The sequence below is a fragment of the Cervus canadensis genome, chromosome 22 (assembly GCF_019320065.1).
Source record: "Cervus canadensis isolate Bull #8, Minnesota chromosome 22, ASM1932006v1, whole genome shotgun sequence".
NCBI lineage: Eukaryota > Metazoa > Chordata > Mammalia > Artiodactyla > Cervidae > Cervus > Cervus canadensis.
The window spans coordinates 3,918,384-3,946,311 of NC_057407.1; the positions used below are offsets into that span (position 1 = coordinate 3,918,384).

The 27,928-nt window shown below is 45.2% G+C and overlaps 1 protein-coding gene across 9 annotated transcripts in view; it reads left to right on the top strand.

The window, feature by feature from the left end:
• PPARG (peroxisome proliferator activated receptor gamma) overlaps positions 1-23,321 on the top strand; it is a 124,116-nt gene extending 100,795 nt beyond the window's left edge. For all 9 annotated transcript variants that reach the window (XM_043442473.1, XM_043442477.1, XM_043442472.1 and 6 more), the window contains 2 exons: positions 5,391-5,841; positions 22,864-23,321. In XM_043442473.1, coding sequence (XP_043298408.1) covers positions 5,391-5,841; positions 22,864-23,111 — 699 coding nt within the window. In that variant the 3' untranslated portion in view covers positions 23,112-23,321. The remainder of the gene's footprint in view (positions 1-5,390; positions 5,842-22,863) is intronic.
• Positions 23,322-27,928: the final 4,607 nt, after the last annotated feature.

A 27,928-nucleotide genomic window follows, 5' to 3' on the forward strand; every position in this document is an offset into this window, starting at 1 on the left:
AAGGCATTTTTAGTTGTTGTTTTTTTCATCTTTAATAATTAGACCTAGTAGGTCAGTATGCTTGTTTGTCAGCTGAGTAACATTTTGGCCAGCCATAGATGTTTCTTTAAGAGACGAGGGTATGTGCTGGGTCATTAAAGTGTGAACAATTCTTCCTATTAAGTTTTTGTGTTAAATCTCTAAACGATGCAGGAAAATGAGATACACTGGAGGGACTTTCAAACTTAACTTCGATCCCACATTGTTGTTCAGTTGCTAAGTTGCGTCCAGCTCTCTGTGACTCCATGGACCACAGCATGCCAGGCTTCCCTGTCCTTCACTGTCTCCCAGAGTTTGCTTAGACTCACGTCCGTTGAGTCGGTGATGTCATCCAATCATCTCAGCCTCTGTCGCCCCCTCTCTTGCCCTCAGTCTTTAGCACTTAAATGGCATCTCTCGGAAGTAAGAGTTCAAAGGCCCTGTGCCAAGACCCCAGCATAGATGAGTTTAGAAGCCCCAGTTCCTCCCAGAATTGTCATTTTTTGTAAAAAAAAAAAAAAAAGCAAAAGTGGGGAAGTCATGTAGAAAGTAGCAGAAAGAGAAAAGAATTAGTCATGAGTGAGGGGATCTGGTTTAGGGTTTGCTATAAATAGCTGTTTGACTTTAGAAAGTCTCTTAGCTTCAGTTTATTCACACCTAGTCAGAGAATGATGCTGCAGATTATTCCTGAAGACCTTCCTGTTAGTTCTCTAAGCCGATGGTTCTCCACAGGAAGGAAATAGGGATGACAGAGGAGAAACCAGAAAGAAATTGAGGAACCCCAACCAATGCAAGCTGGATTAACATTCACCCACTGGAGCTAGTAGTTGAGGAGAAGAACCATGTGTGCCTCAGCGGGTGAAGGTCAAAAGTATAAAAAGGAAGGAGACGATGAAGAAGACAAAGCCCTAAGAATTCACTTTTCTTCCTTGAGTCTTTGCTCTAATCTGTCAGGAAACCTAAGACCACCAGGATCTAAACTAAGATCACCACTTTTCCAGGCTAGTTTTTCCAGGCTAGTTTTCCAGGCTAACTCTGATGCGGTTACCAAGTGATCGTGAGAGTGTAGAGTTGTCTGCTTCACTAATTTCAGTTTCCCAGCTTGGAGATATCATCAGAATTGTTGCTGTTGTTTAGTCGCTAAGTCATGTCCAACTCTTTGCCACCGCATAGGCTGTAGCCTGCCAGGCTCCTCTGTCCTTGGCATTTCCCAGGCGAGGATACGGAAATGGGTTGCCATTTCCTTCTCCAGGGGATCTTCCCGACCCAGGGATCGAACCTGCATCTTCTGCATTGGCAGATGGATTCTTTACCACTGAGCCACCTGGGAAACCCATCACCAGAATAATCCCTGCTTTCTCAGTTTATTTTTTCATTTGTCTTCCCTAGGTTGCCATTTTATTATTCAAAAGGAGCTGTAACTTTAAAGCATCCTTGTATAGTCACTGAAACAACTCTTATATTTAACTGCTGATGTTGGACCGCCAAGAAACAGTATTATTATATCTGTCCATTCAAAAAAGTAAACTTTTATTACTCTAATTTGTCTTCATTAATAAGTCAGCTTTTCCGGTGATCTTTGTGTTATACATAGGTATGCGATAGTTCTAGAACGAATTTTAATTTTCTATAAAAACAGTACCCTTAACCCCATCCCAGTTTTGATATGTGGAGCCATTTTTGAAAATCAAAATATATCAACATAGATGACATTTGATATATCTCTCCAAGGAAAACTAGCTTCCTCTTACTGAAATCACTTTGTTCCCCTGGAGAAATATTGTGTTCAAGTGCGGTTTTCTTCATTCCGTCCTGACCTTTCTGTGGTCGGTGGAAGTGCAAGCATTTATAACAGCCAGAGGCTGATTCACCGTGAAGCTAATGAAGCCTCAGGGCCTCTTCCCTTGCATAGAGCCCCTTCCAGTGCTCAGGGAAGGGCCTGAGCTATTTGTTCTTATAATTTGTATCACTGAACCCAACAGTTGTTGTAAATGTACTCAACAGTCATGTACATTTCAGGCCCCACAAAGCCTGGATCTCACCCTGATAACATCCTAGTTGTAGTTAAGCATTCTTTCCTGTTAAGGAGAGATGCTTATCTAGCCATTTGATATAGTGTCTGAAGATAAATACATTGTTAGCCCCAAATTAGAAGTGTAAAACCATTAAAACCAAATCTGAAGAGGATATGGTTCCTCTGACAGTGGCAGATCATGCGATGATACCGTGCAAGCTAATAGAGCATGTAAGGCTTTGTAGAAAAGACAGAAACGTGCAACTGAAGTACATTTTATGTGGAGCGTTTTACCAGAAGTATAATATTAAGTCATTGATTCAAGATAAACTCCACAGGCCGAATTCCCCTCGTGGTTTTCAGAGTTCAGCCATCTGTAAGCCAGGCAGGCACATCTTCTGCTGTTTCTGTATGAGGAATCCCAGTGTAAAGTGTGTGGGTTGGGACTTCCCTGGTGGCCCAGTGGCTAAGACCGTGCACTCCCAATGCAGGGGGCCTGGGTTCAATCCCTGGTCAGGGAACAAGATCCTGCATGCCGCAACTAAGACCCAGTGCAGCCAAATAAATTAACTCATTAATTTTTTTAAATGTGTGGCTTAACTGTTTGCAGTCTAACAGTTGGTGGACGGGTGGCAGAGAAAGGCAGATCTCCGGGCAGATCACATCTGGATCACCCCTGCAGCTTGATAGATCCACATGGGATCTGAAAGGATCTATGCAGACTTCAAAAGTGCAAAAAAAAAAAAAAAAAAAAAAAACCCAGCAACATCAGCTATGACGAGGAAAAACAAAGAAACCCACCTGGGATTCATTTGCATGTCCATACCCAGAATCCTCTGCCAACTCAACGTTTTGAAAATGCTGAAGGGATCTTTTTTTTAAAGAAAGAAAAAAACTGGAATGGTTTGGCATGACGGTGGGGGCTGCTGATTCCTTTCTCTGTCCTTGAGTGTTTACTGCCAGGAAATCCTGACCAACGTCGATTGCCAAGGGGTTACCAAGTCACATTGTTGTTAAATTGGGAGAGAAAATTAGCAGGATTTTGTGCCTTCTTTGCAACTATGACAGAGTTTCAAAAACAGGAACCTGGGGCTTTATATGAGGGGACAGGGGAAGTCGAGGGGGAAGAGTCACAGGATGATTTATCAGGGCATAGTTCCAGAGAAATTGCTTACATGGAGGTGGGAGAATGTTATGCATCCATTCTCTGCCAAGAAGCTGAGGGACTGAGGTCATCCAAAAGCTGGGCAGATGGAGGTACTGTCTCTCCATACGTAAAGAGGTGATGACTTTATATCCTTATTGTTTGTGTTTGTACAGGTGCGGGTGCACTCTTCAGGTACCCTCAGATGTCTCATAGCAGTAAAGAAAGTCAGGCTCTTGGTAGCATAAATTATAATGGGCCACAAAACTCTTTGAGATCAGACACCACCTTCTCCTAGGTTCTGTAAAAGCAAGTGTTTGTCAGCATCAGAATCTGGCGTTCTGGAAAAATTCACCACATGTTAACTGAAGAGACTGTCCATCTCCTCTGTCCTTTTTTTTGCTTCGTCTTTCCTCCCGTTGATAGTATCGGTCTGAAGTAGAGTAAAAAGCAGAATGCCTTCAAGCAGTGTGCACTATTCGTTCCTGGCTTGCTTGAAGACTTAAGAGTCACTGGCGAGCTTACTCTTGGGTTCCTCTCATCTGTCCTACTTTGCGGTTTTGTATTTGCTAAACAATACAATTGAAGTGAATTTTGGGGGTTTAAAAAAAGTAACAATTTCTGGAATAACTCCAGTGAATGCTGTTGAAATAAGAGGCAAGTTTGGGAATCTACTCAACATCCAAAACCCCTTAGAATTGGTGTTATGTCCTTCAGTGCAGAGTAGACTTAATAGTTTGGTGACGGGAACTCCCTGCTGGGCCAGTGGTTAGTGCTTTCATGGCTTGGGCCCAGGTTCAGTCGCTGGTCAGGGAACTAAAATCCTGTAAGACGTGTGGCATGCCCCTCCCCCCAAAAAATTTGATAACAATCCTAGACTGCTGTAGAGATTGATAGTTAGACTGTCGGAACCAGTGGGTCTTGAATCTGGCTACTGCTGGCTCTCATTGTATCTGCTTCCTTTTGCCAAAGAGGAGAGAATTCTCAGTACCTCTCAATAAAGCTTCTCAAAAGAAGCTTTATTTTTAGTACATCAGAGACTTCATACTCGTGGACATGTATGTGTACATGCACACTCACACAGATACACACACACACACACATCACAGACACCACTTCCAAGAAATGAAACTAGCATATCCTCAAGAGAAGAGAAATCTATGCAGTCCATTTCAGATGAGAAATTCGAGGGCTAGGAAAGATAAATAGCTTTCCTAAAGTCACAGAGTTAACCACAGAACCAAAGCTGGAAGCCAGATACCCTCAACTCTTATTCCTTGCTTCTGAGTAAAACACATGACTAGAATCGAGGGGTGGTTCCTTACAGAGATCAGTAGGTATATACATGTGTGTGTGTATATATAATTGTGGTCACTTATTCAGAGGAGCCTTGAGAATTTCACAAGGACCACAAACCTCTGGTTAAATCTATACAAGGAAATGAAAGAGAAAGATTATTTCATGGACAAACCCAACGGGCTTTTGAAAGCAGCCTATTGCAAACCTGAATAACTGATAAACAAGTTTTATTGATTCTTGACCCTTAAGGACAGATACTTTGAAAAATAAGTTCCAGCCCTTTTTTATTTTGCCACTTTTGTAGTGTTTGCCCACAGGCCTTATGCAGCTGCTCTTTCTGAAACAGATTGCTTCCAGAGCATTAAAAAAAAAAAAAAGAGGAAAGAAAGAAACAGACATTTTCTTGACTCAGTGTTTTTAGTCTGCTTTCAGACTGATTTTTCTAAAGTTAAGCATAGTTTACATATACATTATGTTTTATTTAAGCTCTGAGAGGATTTAACCTAAAACTGCAAGATTACTTTATGTCCAAGTGGGTCTATTCAACCCTGAGTTGCTGAAATAATTTTTTTTATTGAAAAAAGGTTAACAATATATCCCATTGAAAGCCAGAATAAAACAGTAGATTTTTGCATCATTTTTTATATCAACAACAAAGACCCTCCAAGCAACAGGAATTGGAACTATTAGCGAGTCACTGGTTGTGGTATCATATCACCAATGTTGGTGAAATATGTTTGGTTCCAGAAGACAACTTGGAGAATTAATCAAGACATGAGTATTTTCTCATTGTTCAGTGTCTTGAACTTGAAAGATTTTCATTAGCAAAGCAAGTGTCTGTGAAGAAGCTGGGATGGTGTTGACGGTGAATGAGAAATGTCCAACTCAGCCACTTTCTTCCATTTTTCTTTGCAGCCGTTTGTTATCTATGACATGAACTCCTTAATGATGGGAGAAGATAAAATCAAGTTCAAGCACATCAGTCCCCTGCAGGAGCCCAGCAAAGAGGTGGCCATCCGCATCTTCCAGGGGTGCCAATTTCGCTCCGTGGAAGCCGTGCAGGAGATCACAGAGTACGCCAAGAATATCCCCGGCTTTGTGAACCTTGACTTGAACGACCAAGTAACTCTCCTAAAATACGGCGTGCACGAGATCATTTACACGATGCTGGCCTCCTTGATGAATAAGGATGGGGTCCTCATATCCGAGGGCCAAGGATTCATGACAAGGGAGTTTCTAAAGAGCCTGCGAAAGCCCTTTGGTGACTTTATGGAGCCCAAGTTCGAGTTTGCTGTGAAGTTCAACGCACTGGAATTAGATGACAGCGACTTAGCAATATTTATAGCTGTCATTATTCTCAGTGGAGGTAAGCTGCCGCCTGCGGTTTTCCGTGAAGGAGGGTGGAGGGGGGGGGGGATGGCCGAATGAATCTCCACTTGCCTTCGCGTGAGGCTTTGTGCCTTTTCTCTCTGCACCTACGGCACTTTCCACACAGAAAGTGCCAATGGGATAATGCCCTGGGAGGCATACCGAGAAAGAATTATTGATTTTCTCTCTGACAGCTGTGGGTAACTCAGGCGCTTTTCCCTTATTCTGAAAAATATTTTTTTCTGGTCAAATCCAAACATGGAAGACAAATGCCCTCTTCTTTTTTTTTTTTTTTCTCTCTTTATTTTCTTTTTCCTTGTCTTTTTCTGTTCCTTTCCAGAAGGCCAGTCTATTCTTCATTTAAGTAATGACATGTATAACTGTGAGACGATGCTCACTTGCATAGAGAAAGCACCACTGTGTGTGTGTGTGTGGTCGGATTATGGTCCAGCCCCACCGTCAGCAAGGTGTTACTTTGAATCGCTTTCGCAGGTTCAGGGATTAAAGAGCACACATCCACTGTCCTCCGCCTCTCTCCGTATGGAGTCCTCTGACGACTCCCCTGACGTGCCCTGGTGAGGTGGTTGGCTGTGATCAAGAATGCAGTCCGAACCAGGGAACACCCAGAAAATTGAGTTATTTAGGCATTCATTGTACTTTTGGCCTTGCAAGGGCGTGATCTAATTAACCAACTCCGAAAGCCAGGTTTTACACTAAATGCTACGTTCGTTGGCACCTCATGGGTTTCCAACTTGAATAGGAGAAAGTTTTAGTGTCATCTCTCTCTATAAAAATTGTCTTTCGACAACCACTCTTCTTTACTGAGGTGGACTTCGGGTGAAGTTTTTTGTGGGTGCTCTCCAGAATACCCCCTGTGGGTGAAAACTGATGTGTAGGGAGATCGTGGTCCTGTAGATGTAAGCTGTGTGTGACCAGACAGCACACTGCAAAGCGCAAGGTCCACTCGGGCGTCTCTTGTTGTCCAGATACTCGAGAGCCGAGTGTTTCTGAAATCAGATGCACGGTGTGTTAGTAACGAGAATAGTAAGTAGCAAATACTTATGGAGTACTTACTCTGTGCAGGAAGTGTTCTAACCACTTCACACACATTCTTTTAATTCTCACAACCCCAATGAGGTAAGTACTGTTTTGCAAATGAGGAAACCAAAGCACTAAAAGGTTCAGTCACTTGGCCAGAATCTCCCAGACGGCAAAGGTGGAGCCAGGATGATGAACCGAGGTCATCTGGCTGACTCCACGGTCTACACTGGTAGCCCACTTTGCATGACCAGGGTGCAAATAGATAACAACACAGTGCAGAGTAACTCTGACGCCACAAGCCCTTTGTCGTGTTGTGTTTAATAATAGCAAAACTGTGCTATCCAGTGTGTTTTGATACCTACTTCTTCAGTTGACCCTTGAATCTCTGGAACCTGTGATTAATTCAACAAAGAATGAGATTCCAGTTTATGTTAGGTCCACTGGGAGAAAAAGATTCAATTTTGAACAACCAGGTTAGAAAACAAGTTGGTATTGTTTAGCTAATATTTTAAGGCCCATTTTATTTTTATTGAAATATAGAAATATAATTATTAACATGTGATCTATTTCTAAGATTTTCCCTAATTATACCATATATACCATGTTTGTGGGCTTCCCCAGTAGCTCAATGGTAAAGAATCTGCCTGCAGTGCAGGAGGTGCAGGTTCAATCCCCGCGTGGGGAAGATCCGCTGGGGTAGGAAATGGCAACCCACTCCAGGATTCTTGCCTGGAGAATCCCGTGGACAGAGGAGCCTGGACGGCCACAGTCCATCGGGTCACAAAGAATCAGATATGATAACAACTGAGCACGTACCAGGTTTATATTCCTTTTTTCACGTAATCATTTCTCATGTCATTAACACTCTTAATACTTTTCTTAATTTTAAAAATAAGAGTAATATATGGTCATTTTTTAATTCAAAGAGTATAGAAGGGTGTAAGTGAAAAGTAAAGCTCCGTATCCTCAAAATAAAATAGGATTAACAAAGGTCTGTTTCTCCTACCAAAACGTTTCTGTGCCTGTGCTGGCATATATGTATGCGGCCATTTAAAATTTGCTTTAATTGAAGTATAGTTGACTTACAAGGTTGTGTTCATTTCTGCTGTAAAGCAAAATGATTCAGCTGCATGTGTGTGTATATGTTTATTCCTTTTTTATTCTTTTGCATCATGATTTGCCACAGGATATTAACATGGTTCCCTGTGCTATCAAGTAGGACCTGCTGTCTGTCCGTTCTTTAGGTAATAGTTTACGTCTGCCAGCTGCAGCCTCCCACTCCATCCCTCCCCCATCTCCTGTCTTTCTTGGCGACCTGAAGTCTATTATCTCTGTGAGTCTCTCCCTATTTCACAAATAGTTCCACTTGTGTCATATTTTAGATTTCACGTGTAAGTGACATCGTTCGGTATTCGTCCTTCTGATTTACTTCACTTAGTATGATAACCTCTAGTTGTAGCCACATTGCCGCAAATGGCATTGTCTCACTCTTTTTTGTGACTAATAATTCCATGGTAAACATGAACCACAGCCTCTCAATCCGTTCATCTGTCGATTGGCCGTTTCGGTTGTTTCCGTATCTTGGCTATTGTGAATAGTGCCGCTGTGAACATAGGGGTGCGTGTATCTTTTTGAATTAGAGTCATATCTGGATATATGCCCAGTAGTGGGACTGCTGAATCATGTGGCAACTTTATTTTTAGTTTTTTGAGGAACCCATACTGTTTTCCATAGTGGCTGCACCAACTTACATTCTCACCAACAGTGTAAGAGGGTTCCCTTTTCTCTGCACCCTCTTCAGTATTTGTTACTTGTAGATTTTTAACGATGGCCATTCTGACTGTGAGGTAGTACCTCACTGTAGTTTTGATTTGCATTTCTCTAATATATGCTATCATTTTTAATGACTATAACATATTTCTTTTTATAATAGACCATTGCATGCTAAATTATCTCCCTACTTATGTATAGGTTGCTTTATAAGAGCAAATTATGACTGATTTATGTTATAGAAAATTATGGAAAACGTGTTCTAAATTCTACTGCAGTGATTCTTCTTATGTGTAAATTTCTGTTAACATTTCAGATTATTTTCTCACTCTATAAATTACCAGAAGTAGAATTGCTGAGTAGATGGCCATGAGCATTTTTAAATCTTTTGTTTCATTATTACCAAATTGTTTTTCCACAAAGTTTGTACCAGTTTATATTCATTCCTACCACAGATACTAAGGGAGGCATTTGAAATAAGCCATTCCAACATGCTTGGTTTCTATCCAGGAAAGGTTTAGGCAAGAAATAATTACAGTAATTCATGGCTTTTTGAACCTGAGCAATGTTGTTTTATGGGCATGTGAGATGACAGTATGATTTCATCTAGAAAAATGCCATATACTACCCACGACACACAGACTAGATTATTTTAAAAACCATTTATTCAGTTAGGCCTTTAAAATGTGTATGAATTGGTCAAAAATACCTCTGAGAATAACTTGATTTAATTTAATAGATACTGCAGACTTTGGCTTTCAGTTATGAAAATTAAAAATGGTATCATTTAAATGTCGGCGCTCTATAAACGAGTTCCTTTGAGCACTCCCCAGACTGTCTTCACAGTAGCCAGTTTCCAGAGTTCACTGGATCCTCACAACAATGAGAAGAAATCTGAAAGTAGCTGCCAGTCATAGAATCTTAAAATCATATATCTGTAGTTAAAATGAGAAGAAAACCCTGTGGATCATTTGAGACTTCCTTTAAAAAAAAGAAAAACTTACCATTGACCCATTGGCAAGTTCCCATATCGCAAAAGGGAAATCCTTCTCTTCGCTGAGCAAAGTTTGATTTTGTCGATGAAGCCAGCCTCTGGGCACTAGGTAAGGATGGATAAACTGGACCCCATGTTTGCTTAACACCCAAGAGCTTGATTCCCTCCTTTAGTCAGAGAAGCTGGTTGGGTAGAGGCCAGAGAAAGAGCTGCTCTGGTCATTCTGGATCCAAAGACTGGATCCCAATGAGATGAGCTTCCTGGTCATCTATAGATGGTGAAACCACCATCCCAGACAGTGGTTTGTTTGAGTACCCCATGTAATTTCTCATACAATGTATAATTTCTCAATTCCCATCCTGGGTTTTCCAAGGGAAAATGTTCATGTAAGCAGAGGCTTTGACAAATTGCTGATCCTACCTGTTCTTAACAAGAGGGGTTATTTTCTCCTCTACGGTTTGTTCTGAAGTCTGCAGATAGCTTCAGTGACTTGAGAGAGGAGCGTTGTGGGCAGGGAACCTGGTGACCTCCTTCTAAGCTGGCCTTAAGTGTCACTCACAGAAGAGCTTCGTTCCAGTCAAAGTTATGACCCTAGACTGAAGGGGAGATGGGCATTATGTAAGAGTGGGGTGGTGAGGAATTGGGGAGGTTAAGGGTGGGGGATTCCCCAGAGGACCCAAAGGGGGTTTTTGGATGAAAGTACCTGATTTTGACCCAAGTAAGTATTCGCTGGGGAAACTGGAGTTGCCGTAGTAAAGATCACGGTCACTCGGCTTCAACCCTAGAAACTGCTGATGCCGTTAGATTTGGTCCTTAGATTGGTCTGGTGTTCAGTATCTCTACTATGTATTCAGCTCTCAGACCAAGTTCGCTGAGAGAGATGACCTAGTTCTTCTCAGAATTTCCTCCTGTCTCCCTCCTTCTCCTTCGAGCTTCAAGCAAGAAGAAAGAGACTAAAAAGAACCACATTCCCCGAACCAAAGGACAGCATTTTGTCCCTTACTTTCTCCCACTAGGTCCCGACAGTTCTCCTGTATCTTTATTCTTATTCCATAGACAGAAAAGAGAGTCAGAGATGAAAGGGTTGTGTCTAAGATCTGACAACTCATGAGCAGTGAAACTAGAAGAGAAACCCAGCTATCCTGACTGTCACCTCCCCGGATCCCTTCTGCCACTTGACTGGCAGATGTTGTCAACTCCCTCGTTGGGTCAGTGGCCCCAGCCTGTGTTCCCATCACTGTTCTGGAGCCCTGGCCCCAGAGTCCAGAAGCAAGGCTTCCTCAGGAGTCATGATAAGGGAAGAGAAGGAGCAAGAAGCCCTTGCTCCCTCTCGTCTCCCTGCCTGGATGGGTGGCGTCAAGAGTAATAAAACTGCCTCCAACAAGGGCATGCTTGCGGCTGGCGCCACAGCATCATGCCAGCCACACCAGCAAACTCCCCCAAACCTACCAGCAGCCAAGGCCAAGTGGAAAGCTCAGTAAAGCTGACAAGCCCCAGGACACTCCACTGGACACTTTGCCCCCCTCGGGCGTTTGCTGTTTGGTGGAGAAAAAGCATAGGAGGGTTCCAGCTGGAACTCGGCAACAGGAAAAAGCTCTTTCTGTTAATTCAAAACAGTTTGGAATCCATCACAGTTCTCCCCAAACTTCCACGATATGGGGGAGGAAATTTCACTGGATTTTACAATATATTTCTCGAGGCAGATTGTCATCACCATCCTAATGACAGAGAAGCTGTAAATATTGGTGCAGGAGCCACAGATGGCAAGTCACCGGCCTCCTCATTTGCCCTCTTGGGTCTGGCTGGGTTCTGCAAACCTCCTATATAGCGGCTCCTCCTGTTTCCAGCCATTCCAGTCATGTTCTTTCTCCGTGAAGCAGTTTTGGACAGCTGCTCTTGGAGTGACTGTGTGCTTTTCTCTTGTGGAATGGGCAGAGCACATAGGCTACTGGGGGGATTGTTCATAACTATACATCTGCAGGTGAAGGAAGAGTCGATATTCTGTGACAATGGAAAACACCTAGACCGCTCAGGTCAGTACACTAGAGCTCTGTTTATATCCTTGGTCATGGCTTACATGTGTACAGATATACACTTTTTAAATAATTATTTGTTTATGGCTGCACCTCAGAGCATGCAGGATCTTAGTTCCCCAACCAGGGATTGAAGCCATGAGCCCCTACATTGAAAGGGCAGAGTCTTAACCACTGGACCGCCAGGGACATCCCACAGATGCAATGTATATGTTTTAGTTTGTTGGAATTAGAGTCAGAGCACAGAACCCAGCCCAGAATAAGTACTTAATAAATGCTTATTGAGTGAACAGTGACCTAACATTACTAATAAAAAGATCTGCCATTTATTCACTACTTCACTGTGAACCAGAATAGATAGTAAGCACTTTACCTACATCCTGAATCTTTAATTTTCCCTACAATTCTAGAAAATCTCTCACTTATCCCCATTTTCACAGACGGAGAAAACAGAAGGTTAGAATTGCTTTAGATTAAGCAATTTGTCCCAAGGTCACTGAGCTCCTAATCAGTGAGGCCAAGGTCAGACCCAACCTGACCTTCAAACAGATGCCCTTAACTGCCACTGCCTTGGTGTGTGTTGAGATGTGGAACCATCCCAGTTACTTACCTTGGTCTTAGAGTTCTTTGGCAGTTATCCAAAATTACCATTTCCCTATTACCTTCAAGTATTTCAATCAAGAATTTCCAGGTACAGTTCAAACATCACTTCCTACTATCCAGAGCCCTTCTCGAGACACCATTTGTCCCCAGCTGCGTTACAAAATTACACCCCAGGTTTGAGAACTGCTCTGGGGAGGCGTGGACCCCCATGTTAACCCCGAGATTGGTGCTGGTTCTTCCGTTTGTTCAGGTAGCACAGCCCCGCATTCACAGAGCTCCCTGCAAAAACTGACCATAAACTTGAAGTACTCAAGTAAACACATCCCAGCATGGTCAGATAGCATCTGACAGCAGGTTCTGACAGAGAAATGTAAAAGTGTTAAAATACCCTCCAGTAACTTAACGTCTTCCTGACCATCCAGATGTTCACTCTGCCCATTCCTTGTGTAGCAAGCACCCCTCTGGAGGACGGTGGACCCACAGGTCCAGGGTGGGAGGGCCTCTGGGCTTGTGCGTGTCCGCTCTCCTCCGCATCCCTAACTGCCCTCCAGAACCTTGTGGATGTTGACAGCTCGTGTATAATCCTTTCATTTTAACTGCAGAACCGTGTTTCTGCCAGTTAGAATGGGCAGCCCCCCTCTCCTCTGGAATATAGGGCAAGAGGGCAGGTGCCTGACTGAGCCTGTGCTGTTCTTAAGGAAGCCCCAGCTCGGGGGGTGGGGGGGACCCTGATTCTCCACAACCCAATGGTCCCCATGTCTTCTCTGTCTGCTGGCATCATCCTTACTGGTTAACTGGGAGGAGACAAAACCAAAAATAGTTTAAAACTGAGATATTATAAATACTGTGAAGAGCGGTAGAGCAGATTTCTTCCATTCTGCTGTGACAGTTAAATATTCATCTACTTTATCCATACGAGACTTAGGCTGGTACCTAAGGGTAAAAGTTGTTTTTTTCTACCTGTTCTTTGTAATATTGAGAAAAAACACAGACATCTGATTTCTCATGTGACCGAACTTTGAGCTGGACAGTGGAAGAGTGTTGATTACATGATTCATGTTCCCCGCCTGGGCCATGGTTGTGTGAGAGAGTAATTGCTTTCATTTATTAGTTAGAAAATATCGACTGGGCACCCGTACTGTGTCCACACGGCGGGACCCGGCTCCCTTCTCCTGGTGTTCGGGTCTCACCACTGCTGCCGTGACCAGCAGGCAGATCCTGTCAGGCGGCTGAGATGGCTTTGAATGATGACTCAGTGTGGGTTATCTAGAAATGTCCCATAGAGGGCTTGGTTTCGGCAGAGGGAGGTATATTTATATAAGTTCTCAACTGGCACCCAAATTCTAAAAACCAGAGACCTCAGGGTTGGGGTGGGCAGGGAGAAGAACACACTAGAATCATCTGAGGAACTTAAACCACACACACACGCTCACACACACTCACTCACACACACACACATACACACACACACTCACATGCTCACACACACACTCACACATATGCTCACACACACACACACATACACACACACACACTCACACACACACAGAGGCTTTTGTCATTTGTAGTAGAACACTGAAGCATCTTCATCTGTGACTGCTTCAGAAATAAATCCCCTCCCAACCCCAGGCCCCACAGGCTGGGATCGTTCGTCGAGGCACTTAGCCTCAGAGACAGACATGGCTTGAAAGCCAAACTGCTGAGTCATTCCTGTCCCCGCACCGACATCTTGGAAGCGGCTCGGTCAGCCAGTCGGCGGGCCGCTGTGGGGAGCACTTTATCATTTGGGGTTCTCACAATGTGTGGTTAAACTCTGGGTGACCCCAGGCAGCCTTCCAGACTGGCACAAGCTCGGCACGACACTCAGACAGATCCTCTTCCAGGCCAGCACAGGTGGCGAGGGGAGAGCGCCTGCCCGGGGTCCCCCCTGCCCCCCCCCGCCCCCCCATCTGTGGACCAGGAGAGGCGGGAGGGGCGGGGGGAGGCTGTGGACTCCCCAGACCCCCTCACTCTGCCACTTACCAAATGTGTGACCGTACGCATTTACCTGCCGGAGCCTCAAATTCCTTATCAGCTCCCTGGGTAAACAGCATTATGTGGAGCCTCTGGCATGATGCCTGGGACATGGTTGGCACACGTGAATGCGCCTTTTCCCTCTCCCCTGTGTGATATAGTTTAAAGTAGGTCCATGCGATCCTGCCAGTCAGATCGCTTGAAATTTCACTAATAGTCCTTCTTAAAATCCCTTAGAACCATATAAACACTCCTAGGGAGATATCAGCTAATCTCTTTATCACCTATCACTTTAAGGGGATTAGCTATGGATTGAGAACAAAACCCCAAGGGAGAAAGATACTGGGGAGAATGGGTGAGGGGAGAACTCTGGGCGCTGCTGGCCCCTGAAGGAGGTACGGACCAAGCAGGAGCATGTGTGTGTGGGGAGACGGCGGGGGTGGGGGGTTGTGGAATGCTGTAAAGTCTGGGGGGACATTATGTGTTGAGAGGTCATACTTAGCAGTTGGAGGTCACACCTGTTTTGAGATCACAGGTTCTTCTCAAAGATGTTGGCCAGGACAATGTCGGGAGGGAGGGGAGAGGTGCAGAGAGCTAATTCTCGGCCACCTTGTATTCTGTTGGCTCCCTTTGGTTTGTCTTAGCACTTCTAGAAGTTGAAGAAGCAAGGAAGAATCACTGGGTTTGGAGCATGAGTGTGTCAGGCTTGATGGAGAAGAAACCATTCTCCATCTTTCCACTCCATCCTTGTTCCTCTGCCCCCACTTCCTGGTTGGAGCTGGGGTGGGACGCAAAAGGGGCAGACATTGACCTGCATCCCTGGGCTTGAAGGGAGTCAGTAGCTTCCCTGGTCCAGACCCAGAGAAGGGGAGCAAACCCCAAGGCTGAGTTTCACTTGAGTGACCTTGAATGTATAGAACAAGGGGACCCGAACACCCTGTGAAAGGAGTTAGAAAAAGAGAGGACTTCCCAAGGGCAGGATTGACGTCTCCAGTCCCATTTCCATTGGAAATAAAACAGGAGCCACACTCCCTTCACTGCGGGTGCCCTCAAGAGATGCAAGAGCTGCGAACACAGCAGAGGGGAAAGCCCCGCCCCCCTTGTTGCCAGACGCCTTTGTGTCCTGGGCTGTAGTCGGGGAGGTGGCTTTTGGAGGCAGCAGTCGAGCGTTTTGAGATGAGGGGAGTTGGTGTGCAGCTGCTGCTTAAACAGCAGGTGAAAGACGGTAGGACCTGGGCGTGGTTTCATGGTGGTAGTCCTCCCAGCCTCCATCCTAGCCAGGTCGCACGTGTCACTGCTACATCCTTGGTGGCTGTCACTTGGACACAGAGAAAGCGTTTCCTGAACCGTTGTCTAACAAGGATGTGTTAGACTGTGAACCCCTTCAGAGGGAAAGAGTCTACCAGCAATGTGTGCCTCCACGGCTGACGCTTGCCCCAGATGACCTGTGTCTGCCCTCTTGTTCCCCTTCCCCGATAGCAGTGGCCGACCACATTTCTCCCCACCTCATCTGCTGCTCACACTTCTCATCATCATAGGCTGGCCTTGCTAGGATTCCTGCCACTGCATCCCCAGCAATGGGCAGTCCCAGGAGTGGAAAAAGAAAAGCATCTAGAAGGCAGGGTGAGGAAGGGAGCAGTTAAGGGAGAAAGAATAGGAGAGAAGACCCGGGGGCAGAAGAGAAATGAGAGGAGCAGAAAGGGAAGAAGAAAAGAGGCGTGTTGGACTGTACCGTTACACAGAGCAACTGAAAATCGCTGACTTTCCGTGCGTCAGATGCTGCTCCAGGCACTTTTCATCACGGGACTCATTCTATCCTCTCGTCCACACCGTGCGCTGATTACTGTCAGGTCTCCCGTCTTCTAAATGAGGAAACCGAGGTACAGAGAGGTTTAGGAACTTGCCCAGGGTTACCCAGCAAGTAAGCTTGGAGGTTGAGATTCCAGATGCTTCTGGAATCAGTGGTGTTTGCTCTTGGCTTCCCGTCACCTGGAAGTTTTTAGGAGCGACAGTCACACCCCAGGCCAAGTCAGAGTCTCTGAAGAGGGGAGCCAGGTATGCGTGTTTGTGTGTTTTTAATTTCCCCAGATAATTTCAGTGTGGAGGCAAAGTCAAGAATCACTGCACTCAATCAAGCCCCAGTTCAAATTTAAATACGAAAAGAACACATGTGAAAATTCTCTGAGGTTTCTTTTTTTTCTCTCTCTCTTAAAGGTGGGATGGTGGGAGGGAGTTGCTACACGCCATGCCAGAGTTTGCCAGAGACAGACCTGGATGAATGCAGAGGTTTGCCTAGCGGTTCCCATGCTTCTGATGGTTAGATCAGGGAAGGACCACAAAACCCCCAGACCATCTCTAAGGAAGAAGTGAATGTGGGCACCGGGGTTTCCTTGTTTCATAACTGTTCATAAGCAGTCTTGCTTACACGCATTCAACGACAAGAGTGAGAGCTTGCCCCAGACTCCCAACATGTGTCTGTATCAGGAGCCCTTATCTCATGCTCCTGAATTTCTCCTCTACCAGTGACAGCTCAGAAACCACCCCATTTCCCAGCTGCATAGATGCCACCCCACCCCACTCCAGACTATCCCTGTGGGAACTGCCTCTGCCTGAACAAACACAGAGACCAGTACTGTGTTATAAAGCTCCTTTACCTGACTCCTTCTCACCATGACCTTAAGGGAAGAAACACCACTGTTGTCTTAGAGATTAAGGCGAACCCAGAAAGATAAGATGATTTGTCCACAGTCACATGGAGCCAAGGGGAGGACAGACGGGATCAAGTCTTCAGTTTCCAAATCCACTGCTGTTTAAAAAAAAAAAAACGTTTTATTTTGTATGGGGTGTAGCCTATGAACAGTGTTGTGATAGTTTCAGGTGGACACCAAAGGGACTCAGCCATACGTGTCCGTGTATCCGTTCTCCCCCAAAGCTCCCCTCCCATCCAGGCTGCCACTGGACATTTAGCAGAGCGCTGTATACACAGTAGATACTTGTTGGTTATCCATTTTAAATATAGCGTCCACTGCTCTTTTTTTTTAACACACCTGTGTACTTAGGGAGCAGTGGGAAAAGGAAACTGGAGAGGAAGAGGAAGTGAAATGCCAAGTGTGAGCTCCCTAGGGAGCCCCACCTCCCTTCCGTCTCACCCGAGCTGTTCTTTCGTTGCCTTGGGATCAATTTACCACTCCCCAGCTGTCAGGACTTCTTTTTCCTAAATGTACTGGATGCAATCCTTTTCCGATTTGTCTCCATCAGAAAGCCAATACGAAAGAACTGGGAATGTCATAACAGCAGCAATTAGAAAAGAAACAGGGCCATGCACTTTGGTTCTTCTGCACCCTCTTCAGGAGACACCGCCAGGGCCATCTGGTCCCCTAACTGAGACATCTCCTGAGAAAATGTGGGGTAGGGAGATGCCTGGCTCAGGTGGGCAGAGAATTTGAATCTGCTTCAGATAACCTCTTAACAGAACCAGATCTGGATAAGATGGGAGCTTTGTAGATTTGCCCGCAATCAACAGTGCTCTGTAATCAATTCCAGCGCTGTGTGATGGGGACCGGAAAGCTTTCTTTCCCAATTCTTTGCAGCCTGGGGAGTAAGGAACCAGTAATTGACTCCAGCTTCCTTGAAGGTTGGGTCCTGGAGTCTGAGTCAGCACACACTTTGCCAAAAGGGCTTTCTAGGCAATCTAGGGTGAGCGAAGAGGGGGTCCCTTGACCTTGATCCTCTTCCAGACCCCAACTCTAACCTTTGGCAAGGTGAAGGGAGAAGACCTCAGAAGGTTTCTAAGAAGGACACTTTAGCAGGCCCTGAGCTGCGGGGAAGGGAGAGGGAAGAGAAAGGGGTCCAGAAGAGCTGGGTCTGCAGACAGGTTTCTGGGGCACTTTCGTGCTGCCCAGCTTAGCTCAGCAGGGGTTCAACTGTGAGTGGGAGGAACCTGGAAGCGGAAAGACAGCGAGGGTAGCAGAGAAGGCCTTGGAGAATAGGGGGCGAGGTCACGCCTGACACAGCCCTTTTGCTCTTGACCCTAGGGAGTCCTGAAGACCACAGGAAGCTTTTCTAGCTTTGCAAAGGAGCCAAGTGCTCTAAGTTTAATGTGTGAGCCTGTTAATGTGCTTTTCTACTTGGATTTTGAGTTTGTTCCCCCAGTTTCATTATGTGAATCTTATAAAGGGAATTACAAACAAGAAGAAAGCTTAGAACTTTTGAACTATGGTCTTAGAGATCCCCTCTCTAGTCCACTCCTTTTCGTTTACAGAGGAGAAAAGCGAGGCACAGTGAACTTCATCAGCCCGCCCAGGGTCACAGAGCTGGTTAGGGAGAGCTGCCAGAAGCAGAGCACACCCACTTTCCCCACTCTCCTGCACTCTGTCTTTGCCCTGACTGAGGCCCAGTAAGGGCAACAGTGAGACACCTCAGTAAATGATCTAACTCGCCACTAGAGAAAACATAAATCAGTGGCCACAAAATTTCAGCCAAAGTTTGTCTGTCACATCATAAAAAAAAAAAAAACTTGCCAGGGAGAGGCTTGAAAATCCAAACCAGATCCTTCTCCCCTCCTAGAGACAACAGTTCCACTGCACTGCGCGGCGGCCAAGTGTTTCCAGCAAGCCCCCTCAGCTGCATTTGAGGCTTTAGCTTATTTGAACTGTCATGATAAATGAAACCTAGTAGATTAACATCATCTCCCCTGCAGAAGCTTTGACCCCACGGATGCTGCTCTGGAGGAAGGGGAGAGGGACCAAGGAGTCAGGCTGCCTGTGAGCAGAGGGTCCTGCACTAAGCGTGTGGGGTCCCAGCCCACGGAGGAGCCGCACTGACTCTTCCACACGGAGCGCTGCCACTTGCGACGCACAAGCGTGTGCTGCCCAGGCCTTCGAAATCTGGCACATCTGTTCGGGGGGAGGATTGGCAGCCTTTGAACCAAAGGCACCGATCCAGGATCTGCTCTTCCTTGAAGTGTCAGGGGGTTTCGTTATTGCATAGCAACTGTGAGAAAGGATGACTCCTCCAGGGGCGTGAGTCTCTAGGCCAGGACTGAATCATCTGTTTCATTCTCAGAATCAGAGATTCTTGCTGATGTCTCCAAAATTAAGTGCTGAAATTAAACAGAAAAAAAATTACTCCAGTCACTGGGATAGGTTAGAGAAGTTAAGGGGAAAAAAAATAAACTACAGGTAACTTTCTGCCTGTAATTTAAAAAAAAAAAACTTAAGAGCATGTTTAGAGTTCTGAAAATCCCACCCGAGACTATTCTCACATTGCTTTCCTATGTCTCGCCTCAATGGATAAAGGTTACTCAAGTTTATTAGATACAGGAAAACTGTATTTCTGAGAGACTCCTTCATTGTGTATTGATCCTTCCTTTAGGCTTGTTCACCAACCAGAAGAATTGTAGTTTTCAATCCAGGACTCTTAGCCAGAACAGCCTTCTCACTCATTAACTCAGTCAACTGAGTGCTTCCTGTGTTTCCACTGGAGCCTCAGAGATGATCAAGACATAGTCTCTGCCCTCTGATCGCTCATGGCCAAGTAGGGGAGATAAACAAAAAAATCTGTACCTATAATACAACATACTAAAAGTTAAGAGTATAGTGCTTGGAATCAAGCACTACTCAGCTCTGCTGTTTACTAGCAAGTGGCAGTTCTTGGACAGGATTTCTCTCCTTTTCTAATTAAATCTCCATTTTCCCCTCCTTAAAGCATAGACCTTACGGAGTTATGTGGAGATTAAATGATGTGTTGTATACAAAGCCCTTTGTACAATTTTTGGGAAATGATAGCCCCTCAGTAAATGTAATCTCCTAGTAGAGTAGCAGTTGAGGTGTTTGTAGGCGCTTACACGGTCCAGAGAAAGGGGGTTGGAAGAACAGGGGAGAAGAAGGGATGATCTCCAGGAAGGCTTCAGGACATAAGGACACAGACAAGGTTTTGAAGAGTGAGTTTAAGTCAGTAGGATGGTTAGAGCTCTCAGCAGGAGGAACAGAACTGCCTGAGCAGAGTTATGACAGAACACAGAATACTTGAAGGACTTGGTAAAGAAAGAGCTTACTGTGGCTGAAGCAAAGGAACAAGGATAAATGGAGGCAAGATGATGAGGGACATAAAGAGGAGTAAAAGCTCTCGCAGAGCGCTTTAGATGACAGGGAAGGGGAGAAGGGTTAAAAAGAAAAAAGTGAATGGCCTTCAAGAGCTAAAATTTGAATCAATATAAAATATCAAGTGAGTATCTTAAATGCCATACATAGTCTCTGCACCCCTCTGCTGAGCCTCAGTGAGAGAATCTTTTATTCTCACCACAATGCAACAAACTCAGAAATTAGAAAAAAAAAAAAAAGAAACAAACACTCAGCCTTTCCACTTGGAAATCTAAAAACATGTCTCTTAAGTGAAGTGAAAGTCGCTCAGTCATGTCCAACTCTTTGCAACCCCATGGACTATACAGTCCGTGGAATTCTCCAGGCCAGAATCCTGGAGTGGGTAGCCATTCCCTCTTCCAGGGGATCTTCCCAACCCAGGGATTGAACCCAGGTCTTCCGCATTGCAGGCAGGTTATTCACCAGCTGAGCCACCAGGGAAGCCTGTCTCTAAATAACTCTTAGATTAAAAGTGAAATCAAAATAGTAAAACAGACTATTTAGGAAAGAACTGTGAGAGGATGATTTACCAAAGCCTATGGGGTGAAACAAAGTTTCATTCAGAGGAAATTTTAGAGCTTTACACTCATCTATCAGAAAACAAGAAATACTGAAACTAAATGAATTAACCATTCAACCCAAGAAATGAGAAAAAGAAGGAAAAAATAAACCTAAAGAAAGTTAAAAGAATGAACTAGCTAAATTGAAAACAAAAGGCAATTTTCAAAAACAGGGTTGATCAGTAAAACCAAAAGTTGTGCTTTTTTAAAAAGTAGAAAAATAGATAAGCCTTTGGCGAATAAAAATTTTAAAGGAGAGAATACACAAAAAGCATTCAATTAAAGGAGACATAAATAAAAGATTCAGATTCTTAGAGAACATTATGTACAACTTTATTCTGATGTAAATTACTAAAATTTTCCTTTATAAGTTGTAGAAAGCCTGAATAAAGTAAAAGCTATAGGAGGGAAGTTAAAGATAGTCACAGATTTACCACCAGCCTCAGATGGTTCTGCAAATGAATTCCAAGAAACCATCAAGGAATAGATAATCACTACATAGAAATGGAAGGAGAATGTCTCAACTCAGTCTGTAAGGCTAGTTAACATTTATTACCAATAGGCAAGGGATGGCACACAGAAAAGAAGGCTCTGGACCAAGCTCACAGATTTCAAAGCCCTAAAATAAAATATTAGCAAATGAATGTAAGAGTAGAAGAAAATCTATGAATGTAACTCACTACACTAGATTAACAGAAAACGACATGCTCATCACTGTAGGTAGCAAAACTTAAAAACATTTGATGAAATGCAACAAAATTCCTGATTAAAACACTTTAAAACTCTGGGGGAGCCAGGAGAAAAACCTACCTGCCATAATCGAGTAAACATTATACTTGTGATAAGCCATTAGAAGCATTTCCCTCAATGTTAGGAATAAATAAGAATGCCTCCCAACATGACTATTATTTCATACCGTTTTAGAGGTATTATCCAGTGCAATATGGCAAGAAAAAGAAATGAGAACTACAAACACTGGAAAAGAAGAGATAAATTTAAACTATGATTATTTGCAGATGTAACTGTCCAAAGTTTTCTGAAAATCCATGATAAAAACAATTTGAATCCACAAGAGTGAAATTGGAATAGATTCAGTATGACAAAATCAATCATTTTTTCCTAAACATCAGCAGGGATACATTAGAAAATGTGACGAAAAAGAAGTATAGAATTCAAGAAAGCAAAGAATAGTAGAAAGTATTCAAGGATAAATCTAAAAAGATCCACATGAAGCAAAAACATTAAGAACTTAAAAGTAATTTAAACTCTCCCTTTAAAAGTTCAAATAAGGAAAATATAAAGAAGAAAGTGAAAATTACCTGCAACCTCTCTAGTCAGAAGAAGCCTATGTTAAAATTTGGTCTGTCCTTCCAAAGTGTAACAGTATTTGAAAATACTGTCTCTTTGAAAATGCATGTGCTATATTAAGCAAAAAGAAGACAAAAGTTTGTTTTCAAAGTATGTTAAACTTGTGATAAGAAAGTAAGTAGAGGTGATAAAACATACACTCATCAGGAAGAAAGAGAAATTGAAAATGAGATTTCTGAATGAGTAGAAAGATGCCAGCAGAAAATCCCCAGTCTGGGGAGATGATTGCTTTGCCACCATGTTCTGTCAGCTGGTCACACAGTCTTGGCCAGGCAGAGAATGGCCCTGGAAAAGAGCTCTGATAGTCTTGGCTTTCATTCCATTTCTCCTTGTATGCAGTTCTTGCCTGCTATCTGCTTACCTTCTCTCCAACACGCTCTTTTAGAACCAAAGGAAAACCAACAAAATGTGAGTCATTGGCTGAATATGCCCCAGCTGTGGGACCAGAGAATTTTGTAACTCAACCTCCTGTTCTGTCTTCCATTTCTGCTCTCCCAGACCGCCCAGGTTTGCTGAATGTGAAGCCCATTGAGGACATACAAGACAACTTGCTGCAAGCCTTGGAGCTGCAGCTCAAGCTGAACCACCCCGAGTCCTCCCAGCTCTTTGCCAAGCTGCTGCAGAAAATGACAGACCTCAGACAGATTGTGACGGAACACGTGCAGCTGCTGCAAGTGATAAAGAAAACAGAGACGGACATGAGCCTCCACCCGCTCCTCCAGGAGATCTACAAGGACCTGTATTAGCGCAGAAGTCCCGTTCGCTGACAGCTACGTTTGCCTTCTCCCGATTGCACTATTATTTTGAGGGGGAAAATCTGACACCTAAAAAAATTACTGTGAAAAAGCATCTGAGAAAAGAAAAGGTTTTAGAATAATAGATCTATTTTATGCATATTGTTTATAAAGATACATTTACAACTTACTTTTAATATTAAAAATTACCACATCGTGAAATTAGTGGTCGTATTTGAAGACTGAGTCTGTTGTGTCCCCCACCCCATCCTCCAGGATTTTTTTTCCCTTTCATTTCCCTTCCCTTCCTTCCGTCCTTCTCCATCTTTATTTTTCATTTTCCTTTCTTTCTTAAATACGTGAAACAATGTGGATGGAATTGCTGATCGATTTTCATTCTAAGTCAAATCATTTTTTACTCAATTTACAACTTTTCTGAACCTTCTGTCTGCTTGAAAAATTACAACTAATAATGGAACTCCAGGACCAAAAACCATTCAGAGCATGTGTTTCTTAACCTGGATGTACTCATGTGAGGCGTATCCTTAGGCCTACCAGGAATTCAATCTTCTTCCTTAATCCCAACCAAGATTTTCACTCACCAGCAGCAGCCCTCTAACAGGATACCAAGGCGTATGCAAATACCCCAGTGGCAAGTATTAATGGCTAGAAGCTGTGGTAACACAGAAGTGTTATAAGACATGGTACCTGCCAAAAGAACGTACCACTGAATTGAGAAGAGATGAATCCTTCTTAAAAGCAGGTTAAACAACACAGTGTGTGCCAAATGAATGGTTCAGATGCCAAGTACTGTAAGAGTTGAAAGTAATGAAGATTGGAAAAGTCATGAGTGACTGTAAGCTCGTTCAAGTGGGCCTCAAAGATGTGTTGGACTCGGCGATAGGTAGAGAGTAGAAGAGAAGACATTCTAGGAAAGCAAAATTATAGGAATAACAACAACAAAAGGAAACAAAACCAAAACAAAACACGAATGAGGGGAAAGGGCCGTGTTCTGTTCCCGAGAATGTAGAGCAATTTTGCTACATTTTCCTGCTGACTTCCTTGGGACCACCTTGCCCAGGGAGCTCTTGCTTTTTGACCTCAAAGGCTAATTATCTGTTCAGGAAATACATGCCTCCCCAGCAAAACAGATGGCATGTTCCCTAAAAGCAGAGACCTTCTTGGCACAGGGAACAGATTAGTTGATTGAAGCCACCAAGTTCATTAGCGTTGCTTAGCCATGAACAACATGATGACTTTGAAGCACGCTTCTCTGCTGAGGTCTCTCTTCCCCAGGATAATTGTTTCTGCTGACCTGAATTATCCCCCTGCCACTTCTCCCATAGTTTAGGTTTCCTCCTGGTGTTGATATGAGGAGAACGTAACTTTACACTTGAAGCTTTCAGTTCAAATCTTTTCATCCTTTACCCCAAAATAAACAGACCTCCAAAGAGTCAGGTTAGGGAGGTGAGTCCTGACCCCAGTCCTAAACATGCGATGTCCCTAACCCTTTAGGAGAGATAGCTTCAGAGCTCAAACCTTTAGAACCAAAGACACAACCACATCATCCAGGGGCCCTGGACCAAGCTCATTGTGTGAGTGACATCAGAACATGGGAAAGTGACAAATTCGATCCATCATGGGGGGTTATTTTTTCCTTCTTTGATGCCAAGCAGCCAGTGGCTTCCCTACTGTTCCTCGTGGAGAAAAAGAGAGTGTGTGGGCAGTAGACAAGGTGAGGATTCCACCTCCGAGGAGATCCCTTGTTTACAGGAGGGCTCAAACAAAGAGCCTTTCAGCGCTGCCACTGCTGGTCCAAAACCCTCTCCGCATCCTTGGGGCCAATGCAGGGAGGAAGGGAGCCGCTCTCAGCTCTTTGGCACTGATGGTTAGCATTAAACAGCTTTTAAATCCTGGCAGCTTTCAAATTCCCATCTCTCTGACTTTTTCCTTGTGGTTTGGACCATCATTCGCTAAATATTTTACGACACGTCATAAGCAGGCTCCAGAGCTCCCGCTCTGCTCTCTGGACTCCTTTTCCCCCCAGGATGATTCACAAGTTCATCATCAACAAATGTATCATCAGTTATTCATAGCACTTTCTCCGGACACAAACACACTTAGGGATTTGTGTTAACAAAAATAGGAAGAAAAGTTAACTGTGGTCAAGAGCCAAAAGAACAAGAAAGAAAAAGCGTTCGAGGCTCCCACGAGGGCCCTGCCCCATCCTCCCCTCTCCCCCCTTCCCCACCCCCTGCCATCTGTGCCGTGGAGCGCTGGAGCCGTAGGGCACCCAGGGCAGGAACCGAGGCTGCACACACCCTGCTTCTCTAGACACGATCAGAAACGGGGGTGATCCAAGGGCTTCTTTTTTTTTAAGGCGCGGGTGAGGAGCAAGAGGACGGGGGTCTTCAGTAAGAACTCAAGCTGGGAAGCATGGGGTAGGGGGGTGCAGAAACGGGGTTTTCAGCTGCATCAGCTCCGCTGAGCACAGCAGGGCTGGGGGAGCAGGCTGCTGCGTAGGTTTTCTGAGCTGCTCCTGGATTCCAGTATATTTTCCGTGGCTCCCTCGAGGCTACCAGGCGAATCCTTCTTGTGGGCGGGCCCAAACTTGCTGGATATGCCCTGCGGTGTGGTGCTGATAAAAGCAGGGCAGGGTGACAGGGGGTGGGACTCGCGCCCCCCACCCCACCCCCAGGTACCGATTGCTTCAGAAAGAGTCGGGTTACAGAAGTGAGCCCCTAGAAATGTACGATCCCTGAGTCTTGAGGAGAGACCGCTTCTGAGCTCAGCCCTCTAGAACCACAGGCAGTATCACATCCACCACGTGGGGACCTGGGGTGGGGGTGGAGCCGCCTCAAGAAAGCGAACTTCAGCTCTGAGTCCTGAGAGAAGGAACCAGAGTTCCTTTTCAGGAGGATCACACCATTGCTTTCTCCTTCCTCTTCCTACCGACTTGCTGGAACAGTCGGGGCTTGCAAGACGAAGGGCCCGAGATGCCTGTCTTCACTAGGTGGGCCGGCCCCCCTCTTCCCCCAGCCCATCCTGGTCCTTGGCCCCCAGCCCCTGGTTCCCACCGTGCTCATGATCCTCACTGTTCGTCTCTATACATCCCCGCCCTTCACTCTGTGCTTGTACATGGTGCCCCCCGCCCCCCGCCGTCCACGTGGAGATGCCTGTGACGGGGCCCCGCCCTGGAGGGGACCACAGTATGGTGATGAGGTCAGATGCATCATCGCAACTCAGCCCAAGCGATGAACTGCCCAGAGGTGGGCGAAGGGGTCCACAGGGACCCTCCGAGGAGCACGGAACTGCGACAGGACGGAATGTGTTCAGAAAACAAGACGTCAGGGACCCCCGCCCTAGCGTCGGGCGTGAGATGAGAGTGGCCGAGTTGGTGTCAGGCTGGGACAGCCTCTGTCGGCAGTAGGGATCCGGGGGATGTGGTCAGGCAGTAGAGGGACGTGACCAGATTTGCATTTGGGGAAAAAAATCTCTCCAGAAGTCAGATCCCGTCTACATGCTTCCAGTGGCGGTCCAGCCCTGCACAGCTACCTGAAGGGGCAGGAAGCTCTCTCCCTTCCAGACCGCCCCCCCACCCCGCCCCAGGGATTTTCCACCTCATAGACCCAGCTCAGCCCCTGGGGTCACACATACCTGGAGGTCCTGACTCACCACATTCTCCGGGGTCCGGTTACAACCGTCCGGCCGAAGGACCCTGCCACCCTCCCCGTCACTGTTCCCAGGAGCCCAACCTCACACCCGCCTCACCGGGAAGTTCCTGCGCCTCGATGAGGGTCGTTTCTACCCCACGTGCACACCCTACACCCGTATCCACATGGGCTCTGCGTTTGTCCAGGAATTCTGGAAAATTAGAGATGAAGGGACCAACCAACTCAGCTGACAGATGAAAACCCTGAGGGTCAAAGAAATTTAAGAAACATGTCCAGGGCCCTAGGAGGCTAGGATTAATTTACTCGAAGGAGTTGAATTCCAGAGTTTAACCAGAGAAGCTCAGAAGGACAGACATGAAGCGAGTGTGAGTATCTGCAGTGGTGGGCAAAGGACGGGGAGGCAGCCAAGTCCTGCCAGGGCTTGTTGTGCCGATCGAGAGGTGATCGCTCAGTACTGTGTAAGTGTAAGTCACTTAGGACTGTGTCTGGCACATGGAAAGCGCAGCTCTTAGGGGAGACGATACCCTCTTTTTGTTTTTTTTGTTTTTGGATGTTTTGTGTTTTGGCTGCGCCTTGCAGCATGCAGGGTGGTTCTCGAGCAGAGATTGAATCCAGGCCTCTGCAGCAAACGCACCAGATCCTAACCACTAGGCCACTAGGGAACTCTGCCTTGTGTGGACTTTACTGTTAGGCTGGCTTGGGTTAAAACCCCAACTCCACTGCTTACTAGCTCTATAGCCACATGGCTTTTGGCCAGTCTCTTAACCTCTTTAGGCCTTAATTACCTCAGGTGTAAAATGGGGTCATAATACCCATCTTACAGGGTCATCGTGAGGATTAAACGTAATAGTGGTTGTAAGACACTCCACATGGTTTCTTGGCACATCTTAACCAGTCAGTCTGCGTCAGCTACCAGTAACACTATTGCCCTTGTTATTATTAAAGTGCCCTTCATTTGAGAAGGCATCCTGGCTCCACAGGACAGGCTCTTCCTGTTCAAGTATCCAGGCCCTACCTGGATGTCCTAAAGCCAGATAAAGAGATTGGATTTCTGCATTTGACAGTACCATAAAAATGGGTTCTCTCAGAAGCATCCTGCCTCCAATCCATAAGTACTAGGAGTAAATAATTATTTGAAACACAACCACTATGTTT